The sequence below is a fragment of the Neolamprologus multifasciatus genome, chromosome 23 (assembly GCF_963576455.1).
Source record: "Neolamprologus multifasciatus chromosome 23, fNeoMul1.2, whole genome shotgun sequence".
In the NCBI taxonomy this organism is placed as follows: Eukaryota; Metazoa; Chordata; class Actinopteri; order Cichliformes; family Cichlidae; genus Neolamprologus; species Neolamprologus multifasciatus.
In genome coordinates this window covers 32,999,049-33,015,517 of record NC_140460.1, presented here as the reverse complement: position 1 = coordinate 33,015,517, position 16,469 = coordinate 32,999,049, and the positions used below count along the sequence as shown (strand labels likewise).

General features: G+C 40.7%; 1 protein-coding gene across 4 annotated transcripts in view; it reads right to left on the bottom strand.

The window, feature by feature from the left end:
- The window catches only part of LOC146492039 (gamma-aminobutyric acid receptor subunit beta-3-like), a 94,815-nt gene that overhangs the window by 16,040 nt on the left and 62,306 nt on the right, over nt 1-16,469 (bottom strand). For all 4 annotated transcript variants that reach the window (XM_085152657.1, XM_085152660.1, XM_085152662.1 and 1 more), the window contains 3 exons: nt 15,406-15,488; nt 11,016-11,153; nt 3,129-3,281 (listed from right to left, as the gene is read on the bottom strand). In XM_085152657.1, coding sequence (XP_085008783.1) covers nt 3,129-3,281; nt 11,016-11,153; nt 15,406-15,488 — 374 coding nt within the window. The remainder of the gene's footprint in view (nt 1-3,128; nt 3,282-11,015; nt 11,154-15,405; nt 15,489-16,469) is intronic.

The window sequence follows — 16,469 nt, the reverse complement described above, 5'->3', positions numbered from 1 at the left end:
GCTCACCCATCTCCAGCCACACCTGAAAGTTTCCGTCAAGTTTGTCCACCACGGCAGAGCAGCACTGCAGATTTATTGCCTTTCTTTGGATTTTGGACAACCAACCTCAAAAGGTTGTCAGTCAATAATGAACTGATTCATTTAAATCATTAGTGGCAGCCAAACTTGACTACTTGTTGGCTACTACTGCCAACTGATTACAGTCTGGGATTTTAAAGGTCTGGCCCCTTCTGCCTTAATTTGCCTAGTTGGGATAGTTAAGTGTTATGAAAGCATTTTATGAAAAGTCAATAAAGGAAAACAACTACAAATATTCCCAAGTCAAGATTAGCACACAAAGCTGTGCTTTCAGTTTCCATGGCATCATTTATTTAGCACAACTTGGAATTTCTTTTTTTTTTTTTTTTGGAAAAGTTCGCCGGTTGCGGGGGCTTTGCTGCATGAATCCGTGGCTTGTTGCCAGTTCAGAGAGAGCCTTCTCTTTTCACTGTGAAATGGCTTCAAAATAGTCCCTGAAGGGTATCTGACAATGTTAGTTCTATCCAACCACCTACAGCATCTCTAACAATGGGAAATCTTACTAATGAAAGGCTCACCATCTCATCATCTCTTTGGTTAAAAATGTGTTACTTAGTTTAACTAGTAGCGTTAAACAATGATATTTCACACAATTGTTATATTATGTAACACACTTTCTGACATATTGTTAGAACAAAAATGATTAGAGAACTAATAAAGACTTAGATCAGACTGCTCCAAAAGGTTATACTAATACTGGGGGACAGAGTGTAAATGGTGGTGACTATCCAGATAAGCAAGTAAGCAACACACAACTGATTGTGTATTACATGTTGAACTTATCTGGATTTATGCAGAGTGGCTGTCTGATTGCAGCTATTTCATATCTAAATTATTTATCACTCCAATGCTGTAAAAACACACATCCATTTTCTTTCTTTGTTGTATGTATGACTGACATTTCTTGCTTCGTAAGAGTAGACATGGCTGAAACACAAAAATTTGAGGAAATATCAACATCTGTTCATTTGTGGCGTAATCTTACCACAAACCGCTTTGACCCATCGAAAAATGTCACAGTTTTCACTGTTTGCTGGGTAGTTAAACTCCATAAAGTAGTGATTTGCTCAAAGCAACCAAAACGTTATTTTGCTAACTGCAAAGCAACATTGAAGTTAGCATTAGCAATTACAAAGTTGAGAACAGTGTAACTCAGGACTCGCCCACTTCAAGTCACCAGTGGTTACTTTGCCTGTCGTCACTTGAAGTGGTCTCTGGTTGCCATGTTGCTGCTAATAAATGTTCAACACAATCTTAGTACAGACTAGGGATGGGTATCGTTTAGGTTTTATCCAATACCGGTGCCAAACCGGTACTTTTGAAACGGTGCCGGTGCTTAAACGATGCTCAAACCGGTGCTTAAAGAATGGAGAACACAAAATTGGTCCAAAAACCTCTCATGTTCAGCTGTTTTTTTGTAAAAAAATAACAATGTTAGCCTTTTCTGCAGCTATGGGGCATATATGGTATCACTCTTGGCTGGAAGCAGTGCTTAAACAATGGAAAAAACACAAACTTTGTCCAAAAACCTCTCATGTTTAACTGTTTTCCACTTTTTATTTGGTCATTTTAACCTTTTTGGCCAGGGTGAAGGGAGTATCTGCCATCAAACAAGAAGACAGCCGCATGTAACTACGATGGTGTTTGCTAGTTCACCTTACATGCATTAATGTAATAACATGGTTAGCCTACTCAACGTAAATTACACACGAACAACATGAAGCTACTCACGCAGAGAAGAACGGCTGCTGCTGCCATCATCATCCGTCATCATTTCTGCTACACTAGCAGGGCTCCGGGTCCGATAACAGGCAACCCACCCGCAGTAGACGCGCTCGGTGTGAGGTCTCGCAGCAAGCTATCAAATACGGCGCATTTCTCAGCTTTTAAAAAAAACGCTATGCGTCGCCAGGTGTTTCATCGGATTTGAGGTGTTACCTCCTTTGACAGTGTCACAGTATCAGCTTAAAGCACTTGTTGCAGGCTGCTGAGTTTGCATATTTTGCTGTGAAGTACAGCCAGACTTTTGACCGCTTCGCCTTGGGAATTTTAATCTGTAGAACGTAAGCACCTGGACCCGCCTACTATCCTCGGAAACGTAAAATGATTGGCTAGAATCTAAAGTGTATCACAGCTTAGGAAAAAAAAAGCACCGAAATAAAGCACAGAAATGTGCGCTGCTTTTCGGTCTGGTTACTACCGTTTATGTCAGAACCGGTACCCATCCCTAGTACAGACAGTATGCTGTTTTTACAGCAGTACTCACAGCTAGTACTTACGGCTAAGCATGGTTTATGGCTACCTTGCATAATATTAGCGCTAACAAAAGCTATATCACATATACTTCTTTTGAGTTTCATCTTGTTTTGGGGTTTATAAAAACTAAAGGAAGAGACCACCCTCTCTCAGAAATAGGCAGTAGAGCTGTTTCCTTACTCCTTAAGCTTGAACTGGACCTCTGTTATTTAGAGGTGTAGCTTAATGAACACTATTTAGCATGTCAATTATGAGTGTTGTGGAAAGCACTATGTATAAATTGCACCTGAGATATTACCTTGGCTGCCTTCATATCCTGACCATTGCACTTGCCTGATGTGTGGTCGGCTCAGCTTTACACAAAGGCAAAACTATGCTTCATCCTCCAGCTTGAAATCTCCATAATTACATACCACTGACTTGTTTACTTGATCTCTGCATTGTTGAGTGCTACTAAACTGCACCACTCAAGTAGAGGTTAAAAATGCCCATTAGATATGTGATGAATTTGTAGCTCCTGAAGGCTTCTCAGTGAATTTTTGCCCTACAGAAACTGTCACAATGGATAAAAACAGTCCATTAAGATATACAGGATGGCACTTTTCCTCAAATCTATCACCATTTAGTCCATCCATTTACAGGCCAGTTCCCAAAGCTCAGACACAATAACAGGAGATGTTCAGACTCTTTTGGGAATCAAGCTGAAGGAAGAAAGGCAGCTTCTGATTTCTACCAGTCCCCGACCTCATCTGAGAAAGAAAAATACTTGCTCTTTAACAGTCACCACTACTTACCTAGAGCCACTCTGGCTGCTGACGCATCATAGTTTATCCAGAAGGACACCCAGGAGAGGATGGTAATTAGGATTGATGGCATGTACGTCTGCAAAATAAAGTAGCCGATGTTCCTCTTCAGCTTGAAGCTCAGAGACAGTCGAGGGTAGGCACCTTAAGATAAGCGAGACAGAGACGAGTGGTTGAGAGATAAAGTAGGCAAGAACCTCTGAAGGTTCATGGCGTGTAATATAAAAACTGGTAAAATGAAATATATTAACATCCCTTAGACGTTATTTTTGCATTCACTTAATAATGTTTTAACTTTGTTCTTCTGAGAAGCATGCAGGGACACCTCGTGTTTTTGTTTCAGTTTCCACAGCAACCCCAGCAGCATGGGTCGCCATGGTAACAAGCATCCCCTTCAAAAGCGCAAACGCACACTGACTCGCTCTCACACGCGCACACAAAACTGCAGCCATGTATCAGAGAGATGTGACACAATATTCAGGACGGTGATAAAAATTTCACCACGTTTTGATTTATCAATTCTCCACATCATCCACCTCCATAATTCATGGGTGGATTCTGAAGGATTCGGCATTACAAGAATGCTGAGCTTTATAAATGCATGTAGCGGTGCTTCAGAGGCTTCATAAGTCAGGAATTTCAAATTATAGCGCTGCTTTTGAGAGAGCATTTTTGCCATTAATTTTTTTTCCATGACCTGAAATATAAACACAGTCTGTGCATGACTGTGCATGAAGCGCTGATATAAATGGCGTGGCATGGTTTCTCATCAATCTCCTAGCATTATGTCTCTATATAGATTTTATCTATGGCTTGTTACTCCCACTATTCTTAGACATTTTTCCATTTTTGTTTTATATTGGAGGAGAAGTGGGGCCCATTATGCTGTAATTGCCAATCCGTGGGTGTCAGCCAAAGCTACTTATGGTGAGCGTGGGTCCAATCAACTACACACTTGTGTGGAGTTTCATAGAGTCACTTAAAAAAAAACAAAAAAAAACCCCACACCCAATCTCATTAAGATTCAGCACCAGCTGTATGTTAGATAGCATGTTAGATAGCAATAAAAATGGCAACATATAATTTCAAAAACAGGCCATACATCAAATGTTATTATGTACTCTAAGTGCTATTGACTGATTTGACTTTTTAAAGCATTCAGCACCCACAACCCCATTTTATATCATGATGGATCAGTGGAATTATTTAGTATGTCATGCACAAAGCCCACATTAACTCATTATACTCCCAAAACAGTCTCCTGCCAGCAGGCTATAATGCAGTGTTGGCCCAACTGGTCTATATGGGATTTGTTTATTATACTGAAGATATTCATAGTTCCCAGAAAGTGAATCCTACTAGGTTTACATTCATTATTTTTCCACCTACCTATCAAATTTTTATCACCAACAAACAAATGAACTACAAAGTCTATACATGTACCACAAACACATACCAGACAATATACATGTACACTGAAGTGGTACACATGTACGACGTGGTACGACATGAAGAAAAATATTCTTTATTGATGCAAAAAAGACGTTTTTCAATTGACCTTTGTGCCTTCATGAGTTCTGAAATATTTTTTAAAAAGGTCCCTGAAACAAAATGATTTTTGCTTGTCTTTCGGTTTTCACTTAATTTATTTATCAAGTAGATAACATTTGTTCAGTTTTAATGCCATTTTTATTTCTATAACTTCAAGATAAAAACCATGTAGAAATACAGAAGTATATAGACAAAAGGACTAGGCCACCTACACATTACCCCTGCAGGAACTGCCATGCCATGAAGCTCCTGGCGCACAGTTTTAGTGCTGATCTTAATGCCAGAGGAGGTTTCCAACTCAGCAGAGTGTTGGCAACTTTTACACACTTTGCACCTGAGCACTTGTAACCCTGCTTTGGAACTTTACACAGCCACTTCATGGCTGAATTCCTGTGGCTCATAAAGCATTTGCACTTTGCATTAAAACCAGCTTATCGTGGACTATCTAAGAGGGTAGAATTTTCATCGGTTGACTTAGCAACCCATTTGTTTACCGCACTCAAATTTAGTGAGCTCTTTCGAATGACCCACTTTTTAACAAAATTCAGATTAAGAGGTGTGGCCTGATAGTTTTGTCCATCTAGTCCAGCGGTCGCCAACCTTTTTTGCACCACGGACCAGTTTAATGTCAGAATATTTTTACGGCCCGGCCTTTATGGTGTCGCGGATAAATACAACAAAATAAAATGATACGACCAAGACAAAAACGGTGGTATTTTGTAAATATAATAATAAACGCAAATTCACTGTGTAATTGTGTAACTTATTAGCAGCGTCCTCCAGAAATGTGCCAACAACACTGAGAGTAACATCCTCCTCTCTGCCTCTTAATGCTGTCTGATCGCTATGGTAATGCGTAAATATTTCTTTCAAAATAAAACACAACTACAACACGGGAAAACACCCAGGGAAACTGAGCTAACGATAAAAACCCTGAAAACCATAAATTTCACACCCGAGCCTCAACTCTCGGGGCCTGGTACTAAATGACTCATTACTAATTAGAAACATGAACACATGCTAAAGTAATATTATACCTAACTAGTAGGGGAGCAACAATACTCCAATTGTTGGAATATCGATACTCGTATTGATATTGAACCGTTTGATACAGTGCTTTCGGTTCGGTACGCATATGTATCGAACAATACAAAATTTTTAATTTATTTTATCAACTTTTCTTCTGACGGTGCTGTCTGTGTTGAGCACTCAGTGTATCTGCGCTCGACAGTGCAGCCTAGGCGGAGTAGTCGAACGCAGATTCACTGAGCGCAGGGCAAGCTAGCGAGACAGAAGTTAAGCTCTCCTTGCAACATGGCAAATTGAACCTCCCCCACCCTCATTCAGATCTGGTGTTTGGAACTATTTTGGTTTTCATGTGACGTATGACCCTGAAGGTAAGCACGTCATGGACAAAAGTAAAACAGTATGTCGGATGTGCCACGCAATGCTCAATTACATTGGTGGGAACTAGTGCGTTAGCGCAGTTAGCTCGTTAACGTGTTGGCCGTCCAGCCCCACGCACAGGGCGATCCGCGGTAGCTGGTTAACGGAGATTTGCCGTGTTGTGGTGTTAACGTCATTTCAACGAGATTAACTCTGACAGCACTAGTGGGAACACAACGAATATGACTGCACATTTACGCCGACATCATCCTAAGGCAAAGACAAGTGGAAGCAGATAAAAACAACAAGCACGCATGCTACAAACTTTAGCCGAGTCATTTAGACAGCCGTTAGCACATGATTCTCCTTATGGAGACCTGATATGTTTAATATGCTGCTGAGAATAAAAACTGTACTTTTGAGTTAAAATATATATTTATAATTTTAATAAATGACAAATTAAAAAGGCATGAACATTTTTTTTTGTATCGAAAAAATATCGAACCGTGACACCAAAGTATCGAACTGAACCGAACCGTGAATTTTGTGTATCGTTGCACCCCTACTAACTAGGTGTAATAAAATATCCCAAATTATCCCATCACTTCCACTTACAAATAAATACAAGTAAAGCATGTAAGCCTAAACTTAAAGTAGGGATTTTGGTGTTAACAGATCCTCATGCCAATTTGATTGGTTGTTCCAAAGTTACCTCACCAAGCACCAGACATCCATGGATGTTGTTTGGTATATTTGGTTTTCCAGTCAGCTTAACAACAATCAAATCTAAAGTAAAGTTAGATCTTAGGGTTAGTTGTTGGTTTTAGAGTCTAACCCTTGTCAATATCGGCAAGAATGTTTATGTAGGCAGGTTTGTCAGAACTGGAAAGGCTCTCTAATCCTGTAAGGACTTTACTGATTAGTTTATGGGTTCAGTCAATCATTTTGGGTTATACTGAATTAAAAGAAAAAAAATCGATTTCTAAAGGAGTGATATCTAGGGTGTGTTCACTAGCTGACACATTGCCCCGATACTGTGTGATTGTGAAATTTTACCTGGATGTATTGATTAAAATGAGTTACAAAAACCTTATTTGGCCAAAACGAAGAATTTGACTCTGTTTGACTTCCACTAATCAACTGATCAGTTGCTTAAATGATTCACTGATCAATTAATTGTCTCAGCTAGCTAACTCCATTAGCTTCTGTGTTTAATTCTTTGTGCAACTTTAACCAAAGCTTCATCTCACAGTCGAGCATATGTTAGAGCTCATATAAATACACAAAGTATGCGTTGTTTATCACATTCAATGATTCTCCAATATTTACAGTTTTGGCAGCAGTGAATAAACTCCACACATGCTGAACCTACACTTCACTGCAGTGTGAATATAGGAACAGACTGTGGCAATATCCCATTCACTCTTTTAGATGCAGCTTTAATGGCAACTCCTCCAGCCTAAATCCTCCAGCAGAGTATCTCCGCAGTAGCAGATGCAGAAGTGGCTCAGAAAAAGAGGAGGTTGAGGTTCACTTGTGTGTGGGTGTAGAGCAGTACTGGATGTAACTGCTATACCAAACAACATCGGCAAGTGGGAGGAACACCATGTGCGAGGGCGGGGAGGAGAGGGAGGAGAGGGAGGAAGGAGATGAGGGGAAAAAAAAAGAAAAGGCAAAGAGTTAAGGTGATGATGGCAGTCATATAGTGGAGTCTGGGTAAGGCTGAAGAGGTGGAGGTGGTGACTTTTTTTTGTCTGCTTTGACACGCTGATCGCAGGAGTGTTACTGTCAAGGTTTAGAAGCAATGAGAGGCTGTGCTGTATCCACTGACAGTTTGATTCTGGCAATGAGACGCGTCTTTAAGGGATCCACTGACCCCATACGCGCCAATCTTGCACTGGATCATGCTGCTCAAGCTTTCTTTATGAAGGTTGTTTTTTTAGCTTTCCGTCTTTTTATGTTGGGCTGACTACCTGCAGCTCAGATGAAGCATTGCATGATATAACTACTTGCATTACTGGCTTTTAAAAGTGTATCGCAAGTATGCAGCAGAAGTCTTAGTGAAGTCTTTTTTTCTAACACAGATTTGTCCTTGTGCGCAGTCTGCAAAAGCTTCTTAATGAATTTCAGTCCTACATTAATTAAAAATGAGTACTTTCAGGGCTTTTTTTTCTAAAGCTGTTAACGAAGCATTTCTTGTTTTCTAAAACACACAAACTCGAAGGTATATTCGAGGCTTAAAGAACAACGAGTCACAGAATTAAAACCACCTGCTTAGTATTTTGTTGCTTCTCTGTTCTACCAAAAAGAGCTCTGACCTCCTGATGCACACACAGAGGATCTCTGGGGGTGCCGGACTTTGGATCCATTAGGTAACATCAGTGAATCAAGCTTGTTCTGATGCTTGATTGGTTTGGGACTAAGCGAGCTTTGTTGTGTTCCTCGAGTTGTTCCTGAGCAGACTTTTGAAACCATGGTAGCAACATCCATCTTTTCTATACAGTCTATTAAATGTTACCTAACTCAGAAATGTTGCCCTAGTGGCCATACAAGCATTTCCATACGGACATGCAGATATTACCCTCGCATGCAAACAGACAGTTTGTGTGTGTGTTTAAATGAGAAACACTGATGTGTTGAGGGCCTCATTTCACATGAATTTATGATGCCCTGAAACCCGGGTTTTTTTTTCTTGCAGCGAGCAGGGTAGTTGGCATCCAAGCACACCTTTTAAAAGCACTAAGAAAAGTTATATTAAAGAAAGCCCGGAGGAAAAACAGGAGGAAGAGCAAAGAGGGAGAGAGATAGTGACAGAAAGGAGGGATAGCAGGAAAGGAAAAAAAGGGAAGGGAACTAAAGGCTTGCTAGTGGCACATGACATGGACAAGACCTGATCATTAGGCAGCCTGGCAGGGAGCCTTTGATGTGCTTCACACATCCTGAGCGGGCGAGCAGACCACCGGACATTAAAATAATAGCCACCACCCACAAGGGACAAGCCGCCTCTCATAAACAAGAGACGCGCTTGCATCGGCACACTTACATGTGATTCACATGAAGGGCAGAGACACCCGCGTATGATGGTAAATGGAAAGCAGCCGCACGTGCAGTACAGACAGAGAAAGGTGCACTCAGCGTGAAAAAACACTAAATAACGCAGAACGGCTACAACAGAAATGTTACGCACGCCCGAGAAGGCAAACAAAGAGTGATTTACTGTGCATGTCCTTTTCAGACCCAGCGTGGCACTTCCTCATGAGCATAACTTCTGTGAGAAATTACATTATTACTAAATGTCACACCGCTTTTATTTCTGAGGCTCCGGAGAAGCCGCCTCTCTCTATGTGTCCCCTCTGACCAGATTATATGGTCGCTGGTTTGGAAACGTTCATAAACACTCTGCGTTCCGGCGTAAATGTACACATTCAGTAACAGTCTGACTCATTTTGGACCTCAGTGGATGGGCGACGTGTCAAATCAAAGTTCATGGAATACGACTGAAATGAGGATTACTTGTTAAAATAACTCCTCTACAGCGATCTGACACACATGAATTAGAACATGAAATGTGATACGGTAAATCCTTCATATACATTGACTTTACAAGTTGTCTTAACCTGTCATTTTGCCTTCTAACTATCCTGAAACTCTTCCTCAGTATTTCTTGTCATCCACATTTCATTAGAGGTTAAAGGTCATTAGATGATAAATAAGGTCTGAGATCTGCTGGCTTGTGGCAATCTGTTTATGCTTCGTGTTTCTGAAAGAGAAAAAAATCAGCCCACATATCGGACTATCACATTATTTGAATCACTGAATATCGGCTGGGCTCTAGCGGCAGGATGCTTTGTAGTGCAGAGGGAGCCTTTTAGCCCACAGAGAGTGAATATAGTAGGGTGTAACAGTATTAAAGTAACATCCTCATCCTCAAGTGTTTGTCACTGTATTGTAATGACAGTGAATGAAGCTATACAAATAATTCAGAAAATGTTGATACAACTTTCATGTTAAGATACAATTTTCTTTCAAACCTACATCAATTTAGTTGTTTCAACATGAGCGATTTCTGAAAGGAACAACATTTTAGATCAGATCTGCAAACAGCTGTGTGACTGTTTAATATCATTTTTTATCCCATCTTCCTCCCCTCAATCCCAGCTGTTCAGCAGGCTGCCTTGCCAGAGTCTGGTTCTGCCGGAGGTTTGTTTCCTGTTTTTTTCTTCCTACTGTCGCCAAGTGGTCACTCATAGGGGGTTGCCTAGTTGCTTGAGCTTTCTCCCCATTATTTTAGGGTCTTTACCTTACACTATGAATCATCTTGAAAGGATTGCTGTTGTGGTTTGGGGCTATATAAATCATATCGTATCATCTATATAAAACTGAATTGAAACTGAGGTTTTCATAAATAATAACTACAAACTTAGACATTCATGTCTTTAATTATGACTATTTATTATTATTGTATTTGAAACCAATTTTTCAGGGGTTTCACAATCAGACTGCTGCAATCACACTGACTTGATAAGAGTCTTCAGCTACATTTCCTACTGATAGCACAATAACTGAACCATTACATCCATTAAACTTCACCTCTCTGGGTCAAGAACTGCCAGAAGTGGGCATGATATACTTTCTAATTTACCGCATGTCCCGCTTAAGCACCATTCCAACAAGCTCGCGTTGCCTACTGCTGCATGAGGGATATTCCAAAAATGGCGCATTTCCTCATTTCAATCCAATTAAAAGTACCAATATATATATTATATCTGTATATAAGATCAACAGACATTTTGGCATGTTTGCTGCAGAAACTGATGGAATAATCAGCTCCCGAAAACAGGCCAGTGCATGAAATGGACAATATGATCTAAAATGTCACATCCCCTAGTTAGCCTCACCGTGCATTATTCCCAGAGGTAATCCAGCTGATGAAGCATTTACCTGTGGAAAAGACTACGTTCTTGGACACCAGCTTGTAATCGACAATGGAGAACTGAGGCAGCTCAATCCGTGTCACCCCCGTCACAGCCGTCTCGCCTCCCTTCCAGTAGAACTCGATGTCGTCTGTGGTGTAGCCATCTGTAGAAGAAGACGCGCGCAGACACACACACATGCACACCAAGGTGTAACCATCTGTCTAACCATCACTGGAAACCAAGACATGCAGTGTTGCTGATCATCCAACTGGGCTGTCATTTGGGAAGGAAATAAAAAAAAACACTTTTGAAGTTGTTTCCAAGTAACAGGCGCTTTTCTTAATAGCTTTACTTGGGGTTTGGAAAATGTCAGAAGAATTATAAAATAGACATGTCCAGTGCCATTAGCAGATCTTGCTTTAGTATTTTTGTGGGGATGATACCAAAAACAATATAAATACAAACATCTACAATGTGCTTTGTTCTTACTCTAGCCGAGACATTGGCTCTAACTCGCCTTAAACTCTATGTGTTCCTGATAAGCCTAATCCTATCCTGCCGTATTGTTGGCATGCCAGGTGTAAATCAGTGCCCAATCAGAAGGCTGACATGAAACCAAGTGGTGCCCTGAGGATGTCTGTAAAGGACAAGCAGAGACACTCACTGCTGCTAAGTGATACAGCATTCAAACGCTGAGGAGTTCTCACAAATAAATATGTGAAATGTCTAACTTAAATCTGCTTGAATCAATATTTTTATATCAACATAACACGTGTAATGGCATCCCAGTTATTCGTAATAACACACTCTATGGAGAGATGGGATGCCCTGTCTGTAACGAGCCCTTTGGTGTCTTTCAGCTGATTGTTTTGGCCCACGCCATCACTGTTTCGTGTCACTGTTTCTTATCAGCCCTGTTTCCAGCCACGATGGCCTGCTCGCTGTCAGCACAGAACAGGGCCAAAGTCATTTGCAGCATTTAGCAGCTAAATGGCCACATATAACCTAATCTAACCTAACCTTGTTACTCTAAGTCAGTTGGTGATTCCAAATTGGCTGTAGGTGTGAATGTGAGTGTGAATTTCCGTCCATCTCTACATGCTCGCCCTATATAGGCTGGATAGGCTCCGGCACACTGGACCCTGAAATGGATAAGTAAACTGATTGTGAACAAAATATATCCAATCGGCCAATCGCATGACAGCAACTCAACACATTTAGGCATGTAGACATAGTCAAGACAACTTGCTGAGCTGATTGTGAGCACAGATTGAAGAAGAGAGATTAATTTAAGTGACTTTGAATTTTGCACGGCTGTTGGTGTCTCACCGACTGATCTCAGTACTTCAGAAACTGCTGAGATTTTTCTACACAGTGATGAATGATCCGAAAATGAGAAAACATCGACTGAGGGCTAAGTGTTTTGCACTATCATGTCAATATGGAATGTTTCCGGCACTTTGCTGAATTTGTGCCACAAGAAAGGCAGCTCTGAAGGTAAAATAGGGTTCAGCCTGAAACTAGCTAGGTGTACCTATTAAATAGGCCAATGGCCTAAAAGAGCTAAAAATAGAGTGAATACTAGATTTACATTGATTAGGTGATTACTAGGGGTGCAACGATACTCATATCGATATTGAACCGTTCGATACAGTGCTTTCGGTTCGGTACGCATATGTATCGAACAATACAAAATTTTTAATTTATTTTATCAACTTTCCTTCTGACGATGCTTTCTGTGTTGAGCGCTCAGTGGATCTGCGCTCGACAGTGCAGCCTAGGCGGAGTAGTCGAACGCAGATTCACTGAGCGCAGGGCAAGCTAGCGAGACAGAAGTTAAGCTCTCCTTGCAACATGGCAAATTGAACCTCCCCCACCCTCATTCAGATCTGGCATTTGGAACTATTTTGGTTTTCATGTGCAGTATGACCCTGAAGGTAAGCGTGTCATGGACTAAAGTAAAACAGTATGTTGGATGTGCCAGCAATGCTCAATTACATGGGTGGGAATTAGTGTGTTAGCGCAGTTAGCTCGTTAACGTGTTGGCCGTCCAGCCCCACGCACAGGGCGATCCGCGGTAGCTCGTTAACGGAGATTTGCCGTGTTGTGGCGTTAACGTCATGTTAACGCTGACAGCACTAGTGGGAACACAACGAATATGACTGCACATTTACTCCGACAGCATCCTAGTGCAAAGACAAGTGGAAGCAGACAAAAACAACAAGCACGCATGCTACAAACTTTACCCGAGTCATTTAGACAGCCGTTTCCACATGATTCTCCTTATGGGGACCTGATATGTTTAATATGCTGCTGAGAATATAGCCCAGAAGAAGCGTATAGTATAGCTTTTATTTTGGAAAGAGACATTTCTCTGTAATAAACTCTCTTTTCCAAAGATGAGTGATTCCTCAATCAGATACAGGGCAAAATCGCTAGCCCGACGTCCCAGAGCTAGTGATTTTTCCAGTCGGGCTGCCCTGCCCTGCCCTGCCCGTGGGGCTGCCCTCCCCTGCCATCTTAGGAAGGAAAAATATATGTCAATGCTTTTGCATTCTTTCGGAAATGTAGCTGGGTAATTATGTCATTGGCATCGGTGAGCCACTGTCAATATGTGACATATTGAAATTGCGTTTGAATTTGCGCTTGTTTTTTGCTTTCACTTTGCAATCCCGCGAACTGTGTATAGAGAGCGACAGCACTGATTGGTGAGTGATGATAATTTGCGCACCAATACCTCTGACATCTTCTTATCACTCCTTAGCTTACTATGCAAACATGACAAGTGAAATCTCCCGCAGCTTAAACATGTGAGAGGTTGATCGCGCAGAGAATCGCTGAACGTTATGTGAGTGCCTGTGTAAAAGCAGCAGGATATATATTTTAGTTCTGCTGAGCCAAATAAGACAGGTCAGGGTGAAGAAGTGACAGCCAAAGAAAAGCTTACCACAAAACGGAAAAGTTATGACAAATCAGACTATAAGGCAAAAAGAAAGTGCAGCTTTATGGTTTCATGGACAAACGAATTTCTGTGGCTGCAATATGACGAGCTAAATAACCAGGGCTGCACATAAGTGGTCCGCAGGTGTGCATTCGCTGTCAAAATAAAAAACGCGCACAAGATAAGAAGTTGCAACGTGTGTTTGCGTACATAAGATTTTCAGGAGGAGGACAGACATTTGTTTAGAACTCTTAAAGATGTCGAAGAAGCTCCTTTAAGCAATTACTGTGATGTTCCTCCACCTCCAAAGAAATGTCAGGAGTCCGAACCACAAAAGAAGCGCGTATTCTCGGAAAAGTGGTTGCCGGAGGTGAGCTGGCTTCAAACAAATGATGAACGCACAGAGATGTGGTGCAGAATGTGCCGTGAAAATTTAATAAATGACAAATTAAAAAGGCATGAACATTTTTTTGTGTATCGAAAAAATATCGAACCGTGACACCAAAGTATCGAACCGAACCGAACCGTGAATTTTGTGTATCGTTGCACCCCTAGTGATTACTTATCACTTTTATTTGCAAACGACTCGCCCTCAGGTTGATGCCTTGGCCTGCTGTTTGTCTATATTCCTGTTTTGCATTTATAGCTCTTTTTATTGCTTGTTTTAAAAAAATATCTCTGCATGCAGAACAATAACCCCTGTGTTGTTGTGCATAATTGACACAGATTATGTAGACGTAGTTCAATATTATATTTGCTACAGTAGAACCAGCAAGCAACCAGAGGAAAATGCATGACAGAGGGTAAAGTCTTGCACAGACTTTACCCTCTGTGCAAGTCTTTTTTAATAGTCTCCAAAAGTAATTGTTATTTTGTCATCAATGTTACTTCATTACATCCACCAGGTTACTGACGAACTACTGAGGAGTTGTGTTGGGTTGAATTTTAGCAGCAGGTTTCAGAAACTTGACGCTGTTACTTTTCAAAACTACTTTCCTACATGCATTTTAACCTTACAGTACTTCTGTTATAAGATTTACATTTGTAAAATAGGTGAAAATTCATTTATAGAGGTAGAATTGAGCCTGAAACTATTCCTATCCTAAGTAGCACATGGCAACCTGGTGGATCTTTACGAGGTTAAATAAGGTGCAAACATTTGCAAAAGAAAGACTTCTAACTAAATAACTGCACTAGATTGGTCTTTTAAACTTTCCCAAATCTTTCTAGAAGTATAATATTGAATGAAATTAGCTAAGTATTTGTCATAGTCATATAAACTACCCTCATCCATCTGGTACAGATTTAAAAGAAAGGCTACAGAACACAGAAGAGAAACACAAACACACAACCGCTGCTGTACCTCAGGTTGCCTATTCTTTCATGCATCTGTAACATTTCACACATGAGACACTCTGCCTGTGCGCCGCTGTTGATCTGTCAAGCCCACAAGGCATTAGGCCTGTCTACTCACAGCTCTCTATCTCCAGAGTGCAGTTCTGTTCATCCAGAGGATACCTCCTGAGATCCATCATACATGCTGCTGTTGTAGTTATCCTGAAAAAGAAGGCATGGGGGGAGAGGGTATATTTTAGTTAACACATGTGATTTACTAAAATTGTTCTGAAAGACAGATCAGAAGGAGAGTGAAGATGTAAGGGATTTGAGGTGTTTTAAAAATAGCAATGCAGGTAAGCAGTTACCTAACAGAATAAGGGACTGTGGGAATACAATTAGATTACAGCATTAAGGTGAAAGCACTTGTCTTCACCTATCATCTTTAAAGGAAACCAAACGTCCATTTGCCTTTTCAACCTGTCCCTCAGCTGGTTTCATATTACTGGAGACTACTGGCATTGTCATCTTAAAATAAGATTATAGCACCACCTCCTAGTTAAAATGCTGACTGTGTAACTGTATACCTAATTAGACTATAGATCATACAAGACAAGCAACGAACATGTTTGCTTTTGAAACATTTTGTGCTCCCCTTTCACCAAAACTGTCCATCCCTCCATCCTGCGATCAAGTAAAAATTTGTAAAAACAAAAATGATATTAAGGAAATGCATCCTGGCATTGAGTTCAGTCCCTGTTCAACTGAACTGGGTCATGAGGAGGTATCTGTGCCTTTTGTTTATCAGATGTGCGAGCTCAAACGACTGATAATCAGACAGTTAAAAAAAGCAGCAAAGTGAAATGCAAATTCAAAATGATTTAGGCTAAGTCTGGCCTGATTAAAAGCTGGCTGCTTGGCAGTTAGCCACTGGATGTATTCACTGAGCAAAGACTGAGATGAGGCTCCATTATGTGATATTATTATGCAGCAAAAATTACAGCAACATAATAAGAGGTCTTCAACAGTAACATTAACAGTAAGCATTACCACACATATTATAGATTATATGGACTTCCAACACATTTTCCAATACATGACACAGATTATCAATATCACTGAAGCTTCTCTGCTACCTTATCTCTTCATTTCATTATGGTAACAACAAGAAAAAAAAACTACCTACACTGTATTGATTAGCAG